The 14,593-nt window shown below is 40.6% G+C and overlaps 1 protein-coding gene across 1 annotated transcript in view; it reads right to left on the reverse strand.

The window, feature by feature from the left end:
- The window catches only part of SFMBT1 (Scm-like with four mbt domains 1), a 30,049-nt gene extending 16,374 nt beyond the window's left edge, over positions 1–13,675 (reverse strand). The window contains exons 1-5 of the mRNA XM_010008600.1: positions 13,516–13,675; positions 7,155–7,249; positions 2,295–2,535; positions 1,757–1,845; positions 623–869 (exon numbers count right to left, since the gene is read on the reverse strand). Coding sequence (XP_010006902.1) covers positions 623–869; positions 1,757–1,845; positions 2,295–2,535; positions 7,155–7,249; positions 13,516–13,543 — 700 coding nt within the window. The 5' untranslated portion in view covers positions 13,544–13,675. The remainder of the gene's footprint in view (positions 1–622; positions 870–1,756; positions 1,846–2,294; positions 2,536–7,154; positions 7,250–13,515) is intronic.
- Positions 13,676–14,593: the final 918 nt, after the last annotated feature.

The raw sequence follows: 14,593 nt of genomic DNA on the forward strand, positions 1-14,593 counted from the left end.
CGTTTTCCAGTGTTATTCCAAAGTTTCTCCTCATCAGGAAACATTACATCATTGCTCAGCTCCTAAGAAACCCCAACCCCTTTTTGCTTCAGTCATTTTACACTCCACTTCCTCAGTGACCCACTGACATGCATATGCCTGGAATACATGGTAATTTGTCCCCTTCTCTGCCCTTGCTTCCACACACTCATTCCCTGGGCACACATTTTTAAGGACTTTTTCGTATCTACATAATACCTCTTTAGACAACACCTTTATTAGCCCAGGGGACCTGGAGTCAGCTGCAAAAGCCTGCTGTGAGCAGTACTTTAACAGATGACTTCCCCTCAGCCCAGGATACCTACCAAAAATAGCCATGAAGGCAATCTCTGCCTCAGTTCTTCCCTTTCCACAAACAGGTAGAAAGTTTTGACAGCCAAAAGCATTTAGCAGCTTTTGAATAAGTGGGTAAAAAGTCCTGAAGGACTAGATACTGGTGGTTTCACTTATATTTCCTTAGATACAGTATTTGCCAGATCACATGCCAACCGCATGCACCCAGAAGGCAGATTCAGAGCACCAAAGCAGCAGCAGTTTTCTCTAGCCTCTTATCACCATATAAAAGATAAATGTTTTGAAGTACCTAAAGGTGGTTGCAGGCTATATCCATGTTGAGCTGCCCACCCCACTTGATGAAGGAAAGGGTCCAAGTAGAATATCCATTGGTCGAACTTGTCAGAATCCTCCAGCCCTTCAAATCGCAGCTTAAGTCTCCCGCCAATGTTGTCTACCACATTGACTATCCAGGCTTCCAGGGAATCCCGGGTGTTTTGCAATTCTAGTCGGGAGCCTGGTGCAATCAGATCCAATGGATTTTTCCCTCTGTGAAGCTAGAAAAAGAGTACAAATTATTCTGTACAACAGAACAAAATAATCCCATACTTCCCCTTCTTTGTACGCACTCCATTTGCATAAATAAAGTACGAATACATGTCCCTTACTAACACAACACAAAGACAACAGAAATGATAATGTTTAGAATCACTGGTGCTTGCAGCAGAGCTTCTGCACTGCCTGTAGATACAGTCACACATTTCACTTAAGTTCCTCATAATTTTCAGAAGCATCATCACTTATATATTGAAGGTCTGAAGGAAACATGAAAAATCTCTTTCTAAAATTGAGTCATCTAGCATGCAAAGATGACTAGACAGAAAAGATAAAAAGAAAAATGTTAGTTGTGAGAAAGATGCCAATGGCATTTTTCAAAAAAATTACGTTCTGTACTTTACCACCAGACACTGATATGGGATTTAAGTATTAAGTGCAGAGGAGGGGAATAAAAACTTGGTTCTTCATGAGCAAAGAAGCAGGATTTAAATGAAACAACAACCTGCCAATTAGTAAAAAAACCCCATAACTTTAGTGAAAGAAGCCAACTGAGGAAAGGGGACAAGATAAATAAAGTACTATTTCCTTAGTGCTGTATGAAGGAGGAGCCAAAGAGAAGACTGAAACCTAAGGGAGTTTGAAAAAGGTCTTCTGATAGCATTAATGAACAGCCCAAACCTGCAGGATTGATATGTTCCAGGCCAACACTAACAAAATTAAATACTGTAAATAGGAAACAATAGAGAGTGGAACTTTAAGGTGAGCAGTGTACTATAATGCTCCCTAAAGTTAAAAAAGGAATTGGACTGACAATCTAAATAAAGGTTACCTTAATGACAAAGGTGAAAACTAATGCAAAACTAATGCAGCACACTGGAGCACTTACCCCCTCCAGCAGGTTGGCAGGAGCACTGCATGCTCCTTTCAGCACCCGCTGAAGGAATTCCTCCTGGTCAGGTATCTTCTCCTTGATACCTAAATGAAAAGTGAAGACAGAATGTGATTCTTTCTTGCCAGTTAAAGATCACTCAGACAACAAGACATTACCATATTCTCACACTGCCTAGTTCACACGTATCTGCCACACACTCACCAGTAACACCTTAAAAGAAGGAACAAAACAACAACAAATACTCAAAGGAAATCACAAAGCAGCAGAATTTGGTGGGTGATAATTAACATAACCAGAAGCCTCTATAAAAATAAAACCAAATCTGAAACTAAGCTAAATGCTCTATGGTGAAAGAGCAACCCTCTACTGTAAGTCACAGGATTTCAGAAAAACATGGCAGACAATCTCAACCTGTCATCACAGCAATACCATCTGAGCTTAACAGCAGTTATGAAGACTAGCTGCCAGGCTTACAAAGGACAAAAGCATGGTTTTTGTATGCACGCCCCACTTCTGCACATGGAGCTAATACCTTCAGGCACTTTGAGAACCTTCTCGTTCTGCTCACACCAGCCAATGGGGTGTAAATCAGCTGTCATGATATCACACCAAAAGTCAGCCTTGCGGTCTTCCCCGTAACCATCGTAGCGCAACAGGAGCAGCTGCCCACAGGTTGTAATGATGGTGGCTACCCAGTACGTGTTTTGGTCAGACTTGACAGCTACTTCCAGCTTCATACCAGGGGCAAAACCATTCTGCAAACTTGTATCTACCTGAAGAGGAAGAAGACCATTACATTTGAGCACCTCCCAGAAACTTCATGGAACAATGGGGGGAACAATTTATACATGTTCATCAGCAAAAGAACTAAAGTCAAATGCCATCCAGTCTTTTCAAAGAAACAACTTTAAAAGAGTATCTTGCAACTCTTCTTACTGCCCTGGACAAACACCTCACCCACCACTAAAGGGCTTTCCAACTCACAGCTGGACTCTCAAGCAAAACTAAAAGTCAAACTCAGCAATGCAACTTTGACTTTTTGTGTTAAACTGTTTATTTCAAGTTCTTTGGACAAAAAGCCTGTTTAAAGTAAATGCATGTGCTTTAGATAACACTACCACTGCCTCTTCCACCATGCAAATTTAAGAAGGCATGAATCTGCTCAAGTTGCAGAATAAGGGTTTTTCATGTCTCTCTCCAACAACCTAAATAATTCTGTAGGCAGCACTGTTGCCTAAATTGCATAGAACATAAACAGTACGTGTCCTTTAGCAGCAAGTACTCTGTGTGGTGGTGAGGAATCTGCACACTAATCACATACTGAAATGTGAACTTAAAAAGAGAAAGCAAAACATTAAGTTTCTCATATTCCTAATACCTCCCAGCTCACACACTCCTGAAAGAGCAGAGAAGCCCTGTTCTGATCTCACTACAGAATATGACTGAATTATGCTCAATTCTGTGGCCTTGGTCTTAATTAAAACTAACATGTGGATCTCCTGTTCCCAGCTAAATATAACTGCTGTTTTCTTTCTTAAGTGGTCCTAACTTCCATTTCCTCTTTGAATCAGCTGCAAGAAAGACTTCCAGTATGATGCAGATGCAGTAGACATTTTCTGGGTTGTTTTTTACCAGTTCCGTGCTGATGGTTCAGTAACTGCCACAGCTCTTACAGTCTCATCAGCCAGCACATATTGGTTTGCTAAAAATAAAACTAAGAGAACCACTTCAGAAAGTAAAGCATATGCCTCTGTTAACTGCTCGCATCCTTTAGGTTAATACCTTTCCCTGAGAGAAAATCCTTTTTTAGAACAAAATCAGCAGGACCCGATACCTGCAGACATTTTGAACTGATATTACAGAGCTCATCTCTTCAAAAAGATCATTGCTTTGCTGAAGAGATATTACTAAAGACTTCACATTCTGATTCCTGAAAGAAAAGCCAGGAGCTTGACACAAAGTCTGAGAAATTGGGAAATCTGTGCAGCTCTCTATGTCCAAACTTTCAGCAAAGTCTCCTGGTGGAGAGAGCTGCATGCAATGAAACCACGAGCAACAGAAGAGCTTTCCCTGAAGTCAGGTGCGTTTTTCAAACCCTGTCACTTCTGTTCCCCGGTGGATAGAGCAGACACCAAGAAGTTAGCACCCTCTCCTGGCGGCTGGGCAAGACGAGAGCGCTAAGCAGCTTGAAGCACCAAGCTTGGTTTCTTTAAGCTGGCTTCCTGAGCAGGGTAGCTAGCAGGAGGTGCGGTGCTGCCCACAGCACCGAGAATTATTTTCCTTGAAGCAGCAGGTCTGAGCCGGCAGCCTCCTGCTGCACACACAGCGAGCTGAGATGGTCAGGTGCTGTGCTTAGGCAGCTCTGAGCCCAAATCCCTCCTTCCCTTGGAATACTATCCATCCTTTTGTGTTATGTCACAGGCTAGACCTGGAGATCCCATTCAGCTCAGAAGCAGATAATGATGAAGAATGAACATAAAGTGTTAAGAGCATACAAGAACACCCAGCAAATACATGTGTTAAGGTGATGCTGAACACTAATTTTACTAGAAGTTTACATACATTTATAAGTTCCAGAAAGGAATGAAGAAAGAACATTCAACAGTTCTAGAGAAAGTCTATTAGGGTAGGATCACAGCACTGGTACCCAGTGCAACTCAAGGATTTTGTAAACCTTTTTCCTGCTAGATTGCAGGCAAAACAGTCACTTTGATTTCAATACTGCTGGTTTTTAAAAATGAAAACAAATTAAACACAGAACACAATTTAAGGAAGTAGCTTAATTTCCTAATGCATCTTGCTCATAGTAAGAACAAAACTTTCAGAATTAGTATAAGCCCACAAAAATAAGAAAGTCCTTCCTCCCATCGACAAATCCAGTTCTTTGTTAATGCAGGCTGTGTAATCATGGATTATATTTTCTTAACCTGATTACGTAGTCTCCTAAACGTTAGGTCTCCTAAGCGTTAGGTATTTCTCACCCACTTCTCATACTGGTAGGCTGATCATAGTCTCAATGCAGCAATATTTAAAAAGAACCAAAAAAAGATCTTAGGTTTCCATCTAAACTGTATTTATATTACTTAATTTAGTTATTTATACATGCCCACTTGCTCTTTTGCCAGTATTATTCTTCAGCTTTGGTTTTTCCCCCTCTGTCTTTTTGAGAGTGCAAAACTATCCCCTCTTAGCTTTCCTGATGGTAGATTATAAAAATAAGTCATTCTTCAAGTCAAGCAACTGGCACCACACAGATTCCAGCTGAAGGGACCACCAGTCACTAGCACTGTATCAGTGAGACACTGTCAGAGAGACATCAGTGCCTGTATGCTCTCCACTGAAAAATCTCTCACCTGATATAGCCTGGAATCACACCAACATTTTTTTTAGGGCTTTGTCACACAGATAGTCTGGCACTGTCCACTGGGAGGCACTGAGGTTCTCCTCTGCCTTTTCCAAACCATTACCTTCCAAGGGACAGCAGAAACACTGAGTACACAACCTTGCCTATCGACTTTCTATTAACAGCAAGAGCTAGGTGGTGTGACGCTGCTGTAAATATGCTCCTCTCTCTGCTTGTCGATTCGCTGTCAGCATTAAATTTCCAAAATTTTATGCCAAGCTTATTACAGAGAACATAAAAATTGGCCTCCAAACAAATTCTGAGAGAACTCTGCTGGCAAACACCTGATGATCCCCCTCCTGAACATGCGGCCACCTATTCTCATGCTCACGCATGACCCCTGCACCACACTCCAGGCACCCCAAGTCCCCTTTCTAGCTGCCCAGAGGTGTGGGGTGCAGAGCGTGGCCAGCCAGGCTCCCCAGGCACAGCCCCAGGTGAGCACCCAATGCAGCAGGGAGGGACTGGGGACACAGCCAGGCTGTGCACACACCTGCTCACTAAAGAGCTCTCCATGACAGTATTACTTGCACCAGCAAAACTGCACTGGTTTCTACACAAGCAGGGAATAATAACATTGCATAGCTGCAATGTTAACTCTGCTGGCCAGCACTGTAAAAGCTGACATTATGGTTAGTTTGTCTAACGTGTGGCTATGATAGCAAGCTTCTTCAGCAGAGATCATTTAAGGAAAACCACACCAGAGGAGCAGAGAGACTGCTCCTCACACCACTGCAAAATGCCCCCTCTCCAATTCCAAACTGCTCTCTCAGTGTGAGCTGCATGGACACCAACACTCTGAGTAAACTTTCTCTTGCTAGAGCCTTATCACACCAAGGAAAAACCAAGCAAGCACAGGCCTCTCTCCCCATCAGAAATGAGACACCTGGATGTTTATTCTGAACAAAAGCTTATAATTACCATCCAGTGTATGGAAGACCTGCAACGTCCACATTCACTGTGCATATTTACTACTAACACAATTGTAATATTTTAATAAATTCTTTAATGTTTTGCACTTCTCCAGGTTACTTTTGGACTCAAAATGCTTTGTGATCCTTCTGTGAACAGATCGCTGTTGTCTTGCTGATTTAAGTCTCCCGTACAGTAAGTGGTGACACCGGATCTAAACGCCTGAGCACAACAGAGTGCTTTCCAAGCAATGTGCTACACACAAGTCACTACCCTCCCTGCCACAGTAAACAGCCACAGCCTGTCTTTGAAAGACTGTTAGATAGTAAATGTAAGAAACAGTGAGATAAGGATACAAGCTGGCAGCCTGGAAGGTGTTTCAATTCTTGGAAGAAATCCAAGAGGTTTGGAAACAAGCTCCATACAGCTCACCTTCACTGATGACCCAGTAGAAGAAGCCAGACTCACATTCAGATCTCCTCCAATGGGAGAATGCACTCCAAGATTTTACTGACAAACATTTCATTAAAGATATCCAAAAGCAAAGACAAGGGCTTATCAACACTTTACACTATCCATTAAGCCTGTGATTGTTAATTATCCTTAGTACTACAGTCAAGTGTTTGGTAGCGTTATTATTTTCTCCTTGGCTTTCTTGAGAGCCACCATTAAGACCTTTTTTAACAGCACATTTGAGTTATGCTGTTTAAGAACTATGCCACCAACTTTTTGAAGCTAGCTCCCCCATAGCAGGTTGTCCACTAGCAAAGGAAAAATAGACTTGCCAGCTTGGGCTTTACAAGAAAAATCAAGCTTATCTTCTGGTGCAGAAAATAATAGAAGTCCCTTAGCTTTCAGCATGTGGGGATAGGATTACCCTGTGTTATATACAGAGAGGAAGACAAAAAACAATAAGAAAAATGTGAAATTCCTCATTTCTCTTTATTCTGAGAAACATGATTCTAGTTAGTCTTACATAGATCTGAGATCATCAACGTATTCAAAGAAATATTAAACATTCAGGGTATCAAAAAAACAATGTAAAGATGGGAAGCAAACACACAGTCCCTTACTCACATGTTTAAAAGATCCATGGGGAGCTGCAATTGTTCCTGTGTCTTCTAGATACTCATCCCAATTGAATTCCATTTCTTCCACACTGGAACCAGCATCTGAAAGAGAAGCCAAACATGTTCTATTTAGCAACCTGTTGGCTTACGTTTTAGGCCATGAGGAGCTACAGCAAAAGCCACTTCAATTCCAAATGACTGAACAAACAAGTGCATGATGAACTTCAATTATGCATTTCAAGACACAGACAACACTTCTTAATCTATCTTTGTATGTGAAAAGTCCTTTATGTTTGATTTGGTCTGAAATATAGTGATATCCTGAGGAGAGGAGAACACAGGCAGAGGAGTTCTGTAATTGTATCAACAAAGACAAGAGACTCAAAAAACAGTGCATTCTGAACCATCAGAGTATTACATTAAAAAACAACCAGGAAACAGCAATACAGATAGTAAGAGGTTTGAAAAAAAGACTAAAAAAAAATGGAAATAGGACTCATCACTTTTAAAAGTTAGACAGTATTTATTCAGATGTTATAAAACACAGAGAAGGATTCAGGGTGGTTCTAAAGAAAACAGATCAAGGCAAAACTGAAATCAAGAATACCCAAACCAGTTACTTCAAAAAGAGCTTATAAATTGCAACTGCTTCTTTAGCCTAAGTAAACCTCATTTCTAGATGTATATAAAGCAAAAATTAAGTAAAACCACTTAAGCCACAGTTCAAAACTCACTCAGGCTATTAGAGAAGCAATCAGCTGTAGTGAGCCACATGACCAATTAGTCAGATTTTCTATTATTGTTGTCAAGCCTGTCTGCCAGCCCCAGTCTCTGCTTCAGTTCTTGGCTCAATTCCCTGCTTCCCTCCTATTCCTGTTTTCTCCAACACATAACCCACTCTGCTGAAAAGACACCACAACCAACACAGGTTGGATTTCAGGTCCTCTATTTAGTTCATCACACAGCCACATTATTTTTTCCCTGCAAGCACCACTGGGATGATGAGTGAGGGTCCCACCTCATGTAAGCAGCATTTTACATCTCAGCACATAAACTAGAACTTCAGGTAAAGCAGCAAAAGAGATATTAGAGATAAGGAATACAAATAAAGCTTTTTATTCTCACTTTTAGACTGATTCTAACATCTGCACTGTAGTTGTTTTTATGAATGAACATGAGATATTTCCATCTCTCAGTACCAGGAAACCTGATACTGTGTTTATATTTGAAGACAGAAATCTCTGTATATCACCAGCACTGGAAGAGCTCAGCAGTTACATGCTCAGCAGAGGTTTCCTACATGCTCTGCATTTCTCAGGACGGGTGGGAACTTTCTTTCAAGGAGTAGTAGTTTGAGTAGGAAATATTTTCTGTCCAAAAAAATGAATGAAATACTATTACATGCCCTTATCAGCCCCGTGAACATGCTGACAACCTGCTAAGTATGCTCCACTGCAGTCCATAGGCTGGGATAGAGAGAGACAAATATTTGTCCAGAAGTCTGAGCTACTTTAAATCCTCTGAAAAACCTATAAGTCTTGAGTGTGAAGTAGGTTCATTTTCTCTTCAAACTGATTGTTAACTTCATCTTCAACTTCCCATTGTAATTCCAGGAATTATCATTCCAAATTTAGCAATGTATATTCAGTTAGCATTTGCTTGCTGATGACAGTATCTGTTTTAGAGACAGCTCTTATCTCTCCCAAACTCAATTTCATTTTGCTATTTTTAAACAACCACAGTTCATTATATTGGCCTTTCACAAGCCTCAGAGCTCAAAAAACTCAAGAGCTTGAATATCACCATCACTTTTAGGGGACAATATTTAACTTACTGAAGAAATAACCTGGAGAAGGACTGAAGCAAGTAATTGTATTTTTTAAAATGTTGAGTGAATAAATAGGTTAAGGCACAGACCACAGCTGTTTGAAAATTAGAGTAGAGCTGATCAAAGCTTTGGCTGCAAGTCATTCTAAGAAAAATATAATTTTATTGTAAAATGTAGATAAAACAGATAAAGATATCTTAACTCAATAAACCAGCTTTTTACTTTAATATAACCATAAAAATGCATAGAGTTCACAGCTGCAGAACCAAAGCAGGAAGAAACATCAGCTAGAACGCAACATCTATGGTCAGTCAAAAGACTGGACTTCATCTGATTTCTTCTCCTACCAAAACAGAGAAAGCCAGCTCACCCTTGCCCACTGAGAAGCACCCAGCTGTTCAACTGCAGCAACAACCCCATTTTAATCCAACTCCAAAAAGCACTTTGTATGTAAAAAGCACTGCTTGCAGTGCCTAATGCATTCCTGTTTGCAGAGAAACATAAAGCAACGTGACTGCTCTGTGCTTTTTAACAACTTTGAAAGCGAAGTAGCTCAATCTGGGAATACTACACGGATCTTGAGGCTTTCCAGTCGTGCTCTTTACTGCACCAAGTCTTCAATAACATGTTATCATCAGATAACTGTCTAAGGGGCAGTTAAGCTCCTTAAATGAGGCACAGGTCACTTAACACACTGAAAGGGTCAATTAGTAACTTATGTTGCCGCTTAATTGCTACAAGGAGCTCCTGAGAAAAGTCAGTTTGCATGCTGCTCTACCTAGCCTTTTGCCTCTAACTACAGTTAAAACCAGTTCCGAACTGGATCAGTTACCACAGGTCCTTTGTCACTTCACTAATCCATGGTCTCTGCATCCTGTTTTAATATCTAAAAGAGCAGTTTCCTTCCAGGCCTGTGCTGCACTGAGAAGGGCTCAGATCACTTTGTAATGTACAGTGCCTAAATCTCACCAGCACACTCACAAGCTCCTCTTGCTATTAATTTTTCACAGAGAAAATAAAATAAAAAACCCAACAAATTCCTGTCCAACACTCACTGCAAATTTAATGCTATTCCTGCTTTATTTTAGGGAATGCTGCTGAGTCAGAGGGAGTCTTCTAAAAACTGACTTAAAAATGGATCCGGGACTTTGGCTGTTCCTTTCATTCATGAGTTTAACTCGGCTTGCACTTACACTTTACTAAGGTATTACAACTAAATGAGACTAGGTGATTAACCTCTGTACTAAGCATGCAGAGCTGGGGAGTTCAGGTGCTTTCCATCCTTTAGGAGGCTGACAGAGCTGAAGGTTGTCCTTAGCTGGAGAATTTAACAAACCTATTTACTGCTTCCCATCCAGGGCTTTGCCACAGCATTCCAGGTTATTTAGCGCAGCACTTACTGAATCAATGCGGAACATGAAAAGCTCATTGAATAAAGCTCCAAGCAAAAATGCTGTATGAGGTTTCACAGTGAGAGCAATAAATTATTTTTTTAACTGTGGCATGAGATTGGGACTACCTAAACCATGAAAAATCCCAGAAATCAATTATCTGTTTTTCATCATCAACATCTGAATTGCAGAAACAGTCCACAAGTGTGGCAAAGCACCACCTCTCTGGTGAAGCTCATGCTAGCTGCACATTTTTGAGAGATAGAATCCAATCACTTTTCTTGTTTTATTGGCAGGACAGTTGCAGCAGAGCAGGGCCTGTTTAAATCAAGCCTTTGATCTAGTCTGTTGGTATTTTTTGCAAGACCCTATTGCACAGCACCATCTTCATGGGTTAACAAATACTGGGATATGTAGAGGACCAGTTTAATGAAGCTAGATTCCTGAGGGCCCCTGTGTCTCTCTTTAACATCCTGATCAGTCTGAATTCAAACTACTTAATAAAACCTCAGGTATTTACACCAGAAATACTCACTTCTGTAAGAAAATTTGTGAATTAATATTACAGATGACAACTCACTAAACCACATTTAGTCTTAAAGAACAATGTATTATTCCAATGCTCCAATGCTGCACGGAATAATAGAGCCACTCATTAGCTCAGTGGCAAAGCACAATTTTGGCAAAGGCAGGGAAAGGAACCAGATGTGATTCTCATCTCTGTGGCCTCACCACACAACTAGTTCTTGTCAGTGAAGCTTTCAAATCAAGCTAAGATCTTCTGCAGTAATATTTGAGAAGTATCCTACAGAGCTTCTGCGGAAAACACTTATTCACTCTGGAGGTGAGAAAATCCTATGTAAGAGTAACAGAAGTTTCCTAAGTAGGTATTATCGCTTCCCATTTATGACCATGTCTACTAACGTTATTGTGAACACTAACTCTTCCTTTCTGATTTTTACCTTTCATTGTCCTGCTGCTCCCTGATACACATAGGAAAAGAAGTAACACTGAATTGTACCATTTGGATACAAGAAGATAGGGAAATATTAGGGACATTGGCCCTTAAAAATACCTGGAATGGAAACAGTCAATACCAGACTGTTTTGATCTTTGAATTCAAGTTAAATTCTCACTGCAAACAATTATCATGCATCTTTAATGTGGTTTAGTTGAAGACTGTCATATTGGACATTTAAGAACATCACATTGAAGTCTGCAAGACATTTAAGGCTAACCTAAAGGTTTGTCACCCCGAAACTTAGATACGTTTCAATCTGATTTTAATAACAGTGAATCTTTTCCATCTATACCAGCTGCAAGGCCATGAATAAATAAAGACAGGTTGGGATTTCAGCAGCTGAGAAAGACTGTGACAAGAATAAAAGTTGTCTTTTCCCCTTGTAATGCAGGAGATCATCACAACCAACAACCCTGATAACTGTCTGGGTTTTTGAAGGCAGAAAGCTGGTATATAAAACCAAAAAGACAAAGGGGAATCTCCAAAAACTGCTAAAAATCATCAAGTGGAAAAAATTCCATCAGTCAAAGAACATGAAGAGAATGTTCCAGTAGTGGTTGGAACTGGTCTAACTCAAAGCACTTCATGAACAGTATCAGAGGGCACAATAACAGCAATGTGCTCATGCTTACACGGGAAGCGTTTGCTGGGAACCACCTCTGAACTCGCAAGTAAAACTCTCTTCAGTTACTATTTCCTTTCACAGCTACCTGTACTCAAACCAGGCACAAAAGGGATGCTCAGGAAAATAGCTGTTGAGTAATTTCAAGACAGTATCAAACCCTTCCTAGCTATTTCAAAAGCACATAGAAAGGACTGTGTGACCTCTGATACTTTTTGAGGAAGATGGAAAAACATGAACAAAGGTTTTAGTACAGACGGATGTGCTATTAGCTTGTGAACACCCTACTGCTGACCACGTATACACCTTCTTGCTGTTCTCAGCTGCTGAAAGCCTTTTCTCTTTCTTACATTATGAGACACAAGTCGTTCCACTAGCAGAGGAAACAGCGTTTGCAAGTGTCTGGAGTCATTCTGCATGCATGTGCATGCAGCTCTTTCTTGCTTATTTAAAGATCTAATGTTGACAACAACTTGACTGATTTGCAATAATTAATAATCAAAAAAACATATTTCAGCATCATAAAGCAGATGACAGCATTTTGCTAAAAGCACTGTAGATTAAAATAACATTTAACATTGCTTCAGTAACACTGACAGAAATTAGACTTCCATAAAGTAAAAGTACAAAAACTAGTGAATTATCCTATGAAAGGAGTCGCTTGTTGGACAAGTACCAAAGGGAAGTAATACTCAAACTCAGTTCTAATCCAGTTGTTTACACTGATAGCTATAAATGAAAAATTACATTTTATCAACTGTACCAACACTATAGGCAGTGACCTCCTCAAGTTAAAGAAACAAACCATGGCAGGCAAGTCAGAAAAATGGATGGGCCCTACTTCCTTAAGAGTGCACAATCCCATAACTGCTTCAGAAAGCCATTATTATCCCCAGCCATCCCAGAGCAACACTCTTCCCAACCTGGCATTTCAAGGTGAACCAAAACCTGAGCTAGTTTATCATAATATACCACTCTGCAGCAGGTTAGTAGTTGATATCCCAAGCCTATCAAAGCAGGCATGCTCAGGCGCATCACAGAAACAAGACAGATTACAAGGGCAGCAAACAGCTTCAGTTACCTGACTTTTTAAACCAGCAGCACAACCTTGTCAAAATATTAAGAACAAGATGAACACAAGGACAGAACAAGATAACATTAACCACTTTAACAGACAAATGCCTTAAAAGAGTAGTTTTAAAGCCACTGAGCTTTTCACAAGCCCATCTCTACAGTGGTACCTTGAAGATGAAAAAACTCAATTACTAAGGTGGGTGCGATTTCATTCCCCTTTAAAGCAGTGATAGACTCTGCTTTGAAATAGACCAATAAAAAACATAAGCCAGAATCTAACCCACAGTTACTGAGATTTGAGTTTCTACCTGTACACAGTACACAGCATCAGACACATGCACTGTGAAAGATTCACTGTGCTCATCTTTATTTCAACTCACTTGCCAAGTTTTTTTGAGAGTCGTTAGCCAGGGAGCTCAGCCAGACTATTACCTGCATCATACTGCTGTTCTCCATTCATCTCCACAGGAGCCCAGTGGTTACTCAGAGCAGCCAGAAGCAGGGGAATCCAGGGCTGTCACGGTTTGGTCATTAGTCTCCTCCTGCCTCCAATTCTACTGGCAGCCAGGACATTCAAGAAAGGATCCTGAAAAAAACCCCAACAAACACAGTCAGACTGTAAGCAGCTTTATGAAGGCTACAGTTGCATTTATACTGACATTCAAGTAAGTGGCTCGTGAACCACCGCTGGTCCGAAAAATTCTAACAATGTTTTCTCCTTTGAAAATCTGTCTATTTGTTAAAAATTGAAGTATTTTGAAAAATTAGTTGTATTATAGGGAAGTTCAGGTAGGAGAGTGTCTGCTTTGGCCAGGTTGCCTGCCCAGTTCCTCAGCTGTCTCTTAGAGCAAGCAGAGGATACATCCCTAATCCCAGGCACAAGGACTGGGTGGACACGGGTGGCTGAGACCAGAAAAGGCCACGTCACTGTCCCTGCTGATAGCAGTATCTTTAGGCTCCCATGGCCCCTGTGCAAAGCAGGCTAATCAAGACCTGATTCCACTATTTAGACACAGAGAACTTGGAAAGAAAAAAAAAGGAAAAAAAACCCCAAACCCAAACCTTCCCAAATTACAGTAATTCCATTTTGTGGAGGATTAGTATGACTTAACTGTAAAACACTGCTACTGTGTAGCAGGCTGTAAATGTCCTGAGCATGTCTGTGGAGCATCCAGGCTTGCTAGCTGGAAATATCACACAAGTCAAATCAAACTTGAGCTACACGTCAGCTGAAAGTGAGGTGCTGAAGTTACACTGTAGACTGAGCTACAGTTTTTGGTATTAGTTTTAGGCAACTGCAGAGCAAAGCACTGAAAAGCCTGCTTACATCTCCTGTGCACAACATTAGCAGCTTCATTCACACACAAATAAACCAACAAAATTCAACAGAACCAAAGAAATATCTCAGTGCTCAGTGATGTAGAAAGTTCTTAAGTACAATCAAATATATAGTCAACTTTAAAAATCTCCATTAGAAGGACGACCAAAAAAATTTTAAGAGTAGCAAGAG

Source organism: Chaetura pelagica, unplaced genomic scaffold (assembly GCF_000747805.2).
Source record: "Chaetura pelagica isolate M959 unplaced genomic scaffold, ChaPel_1.0 scaffold652, whole genome shotgun sequence".
Taxonomy (NCBI): Eukaryota; Metazoa; Chordata; class Aves; order Apodiformes; family Apodidae; genus Chaetura; species Chaetura pelagica.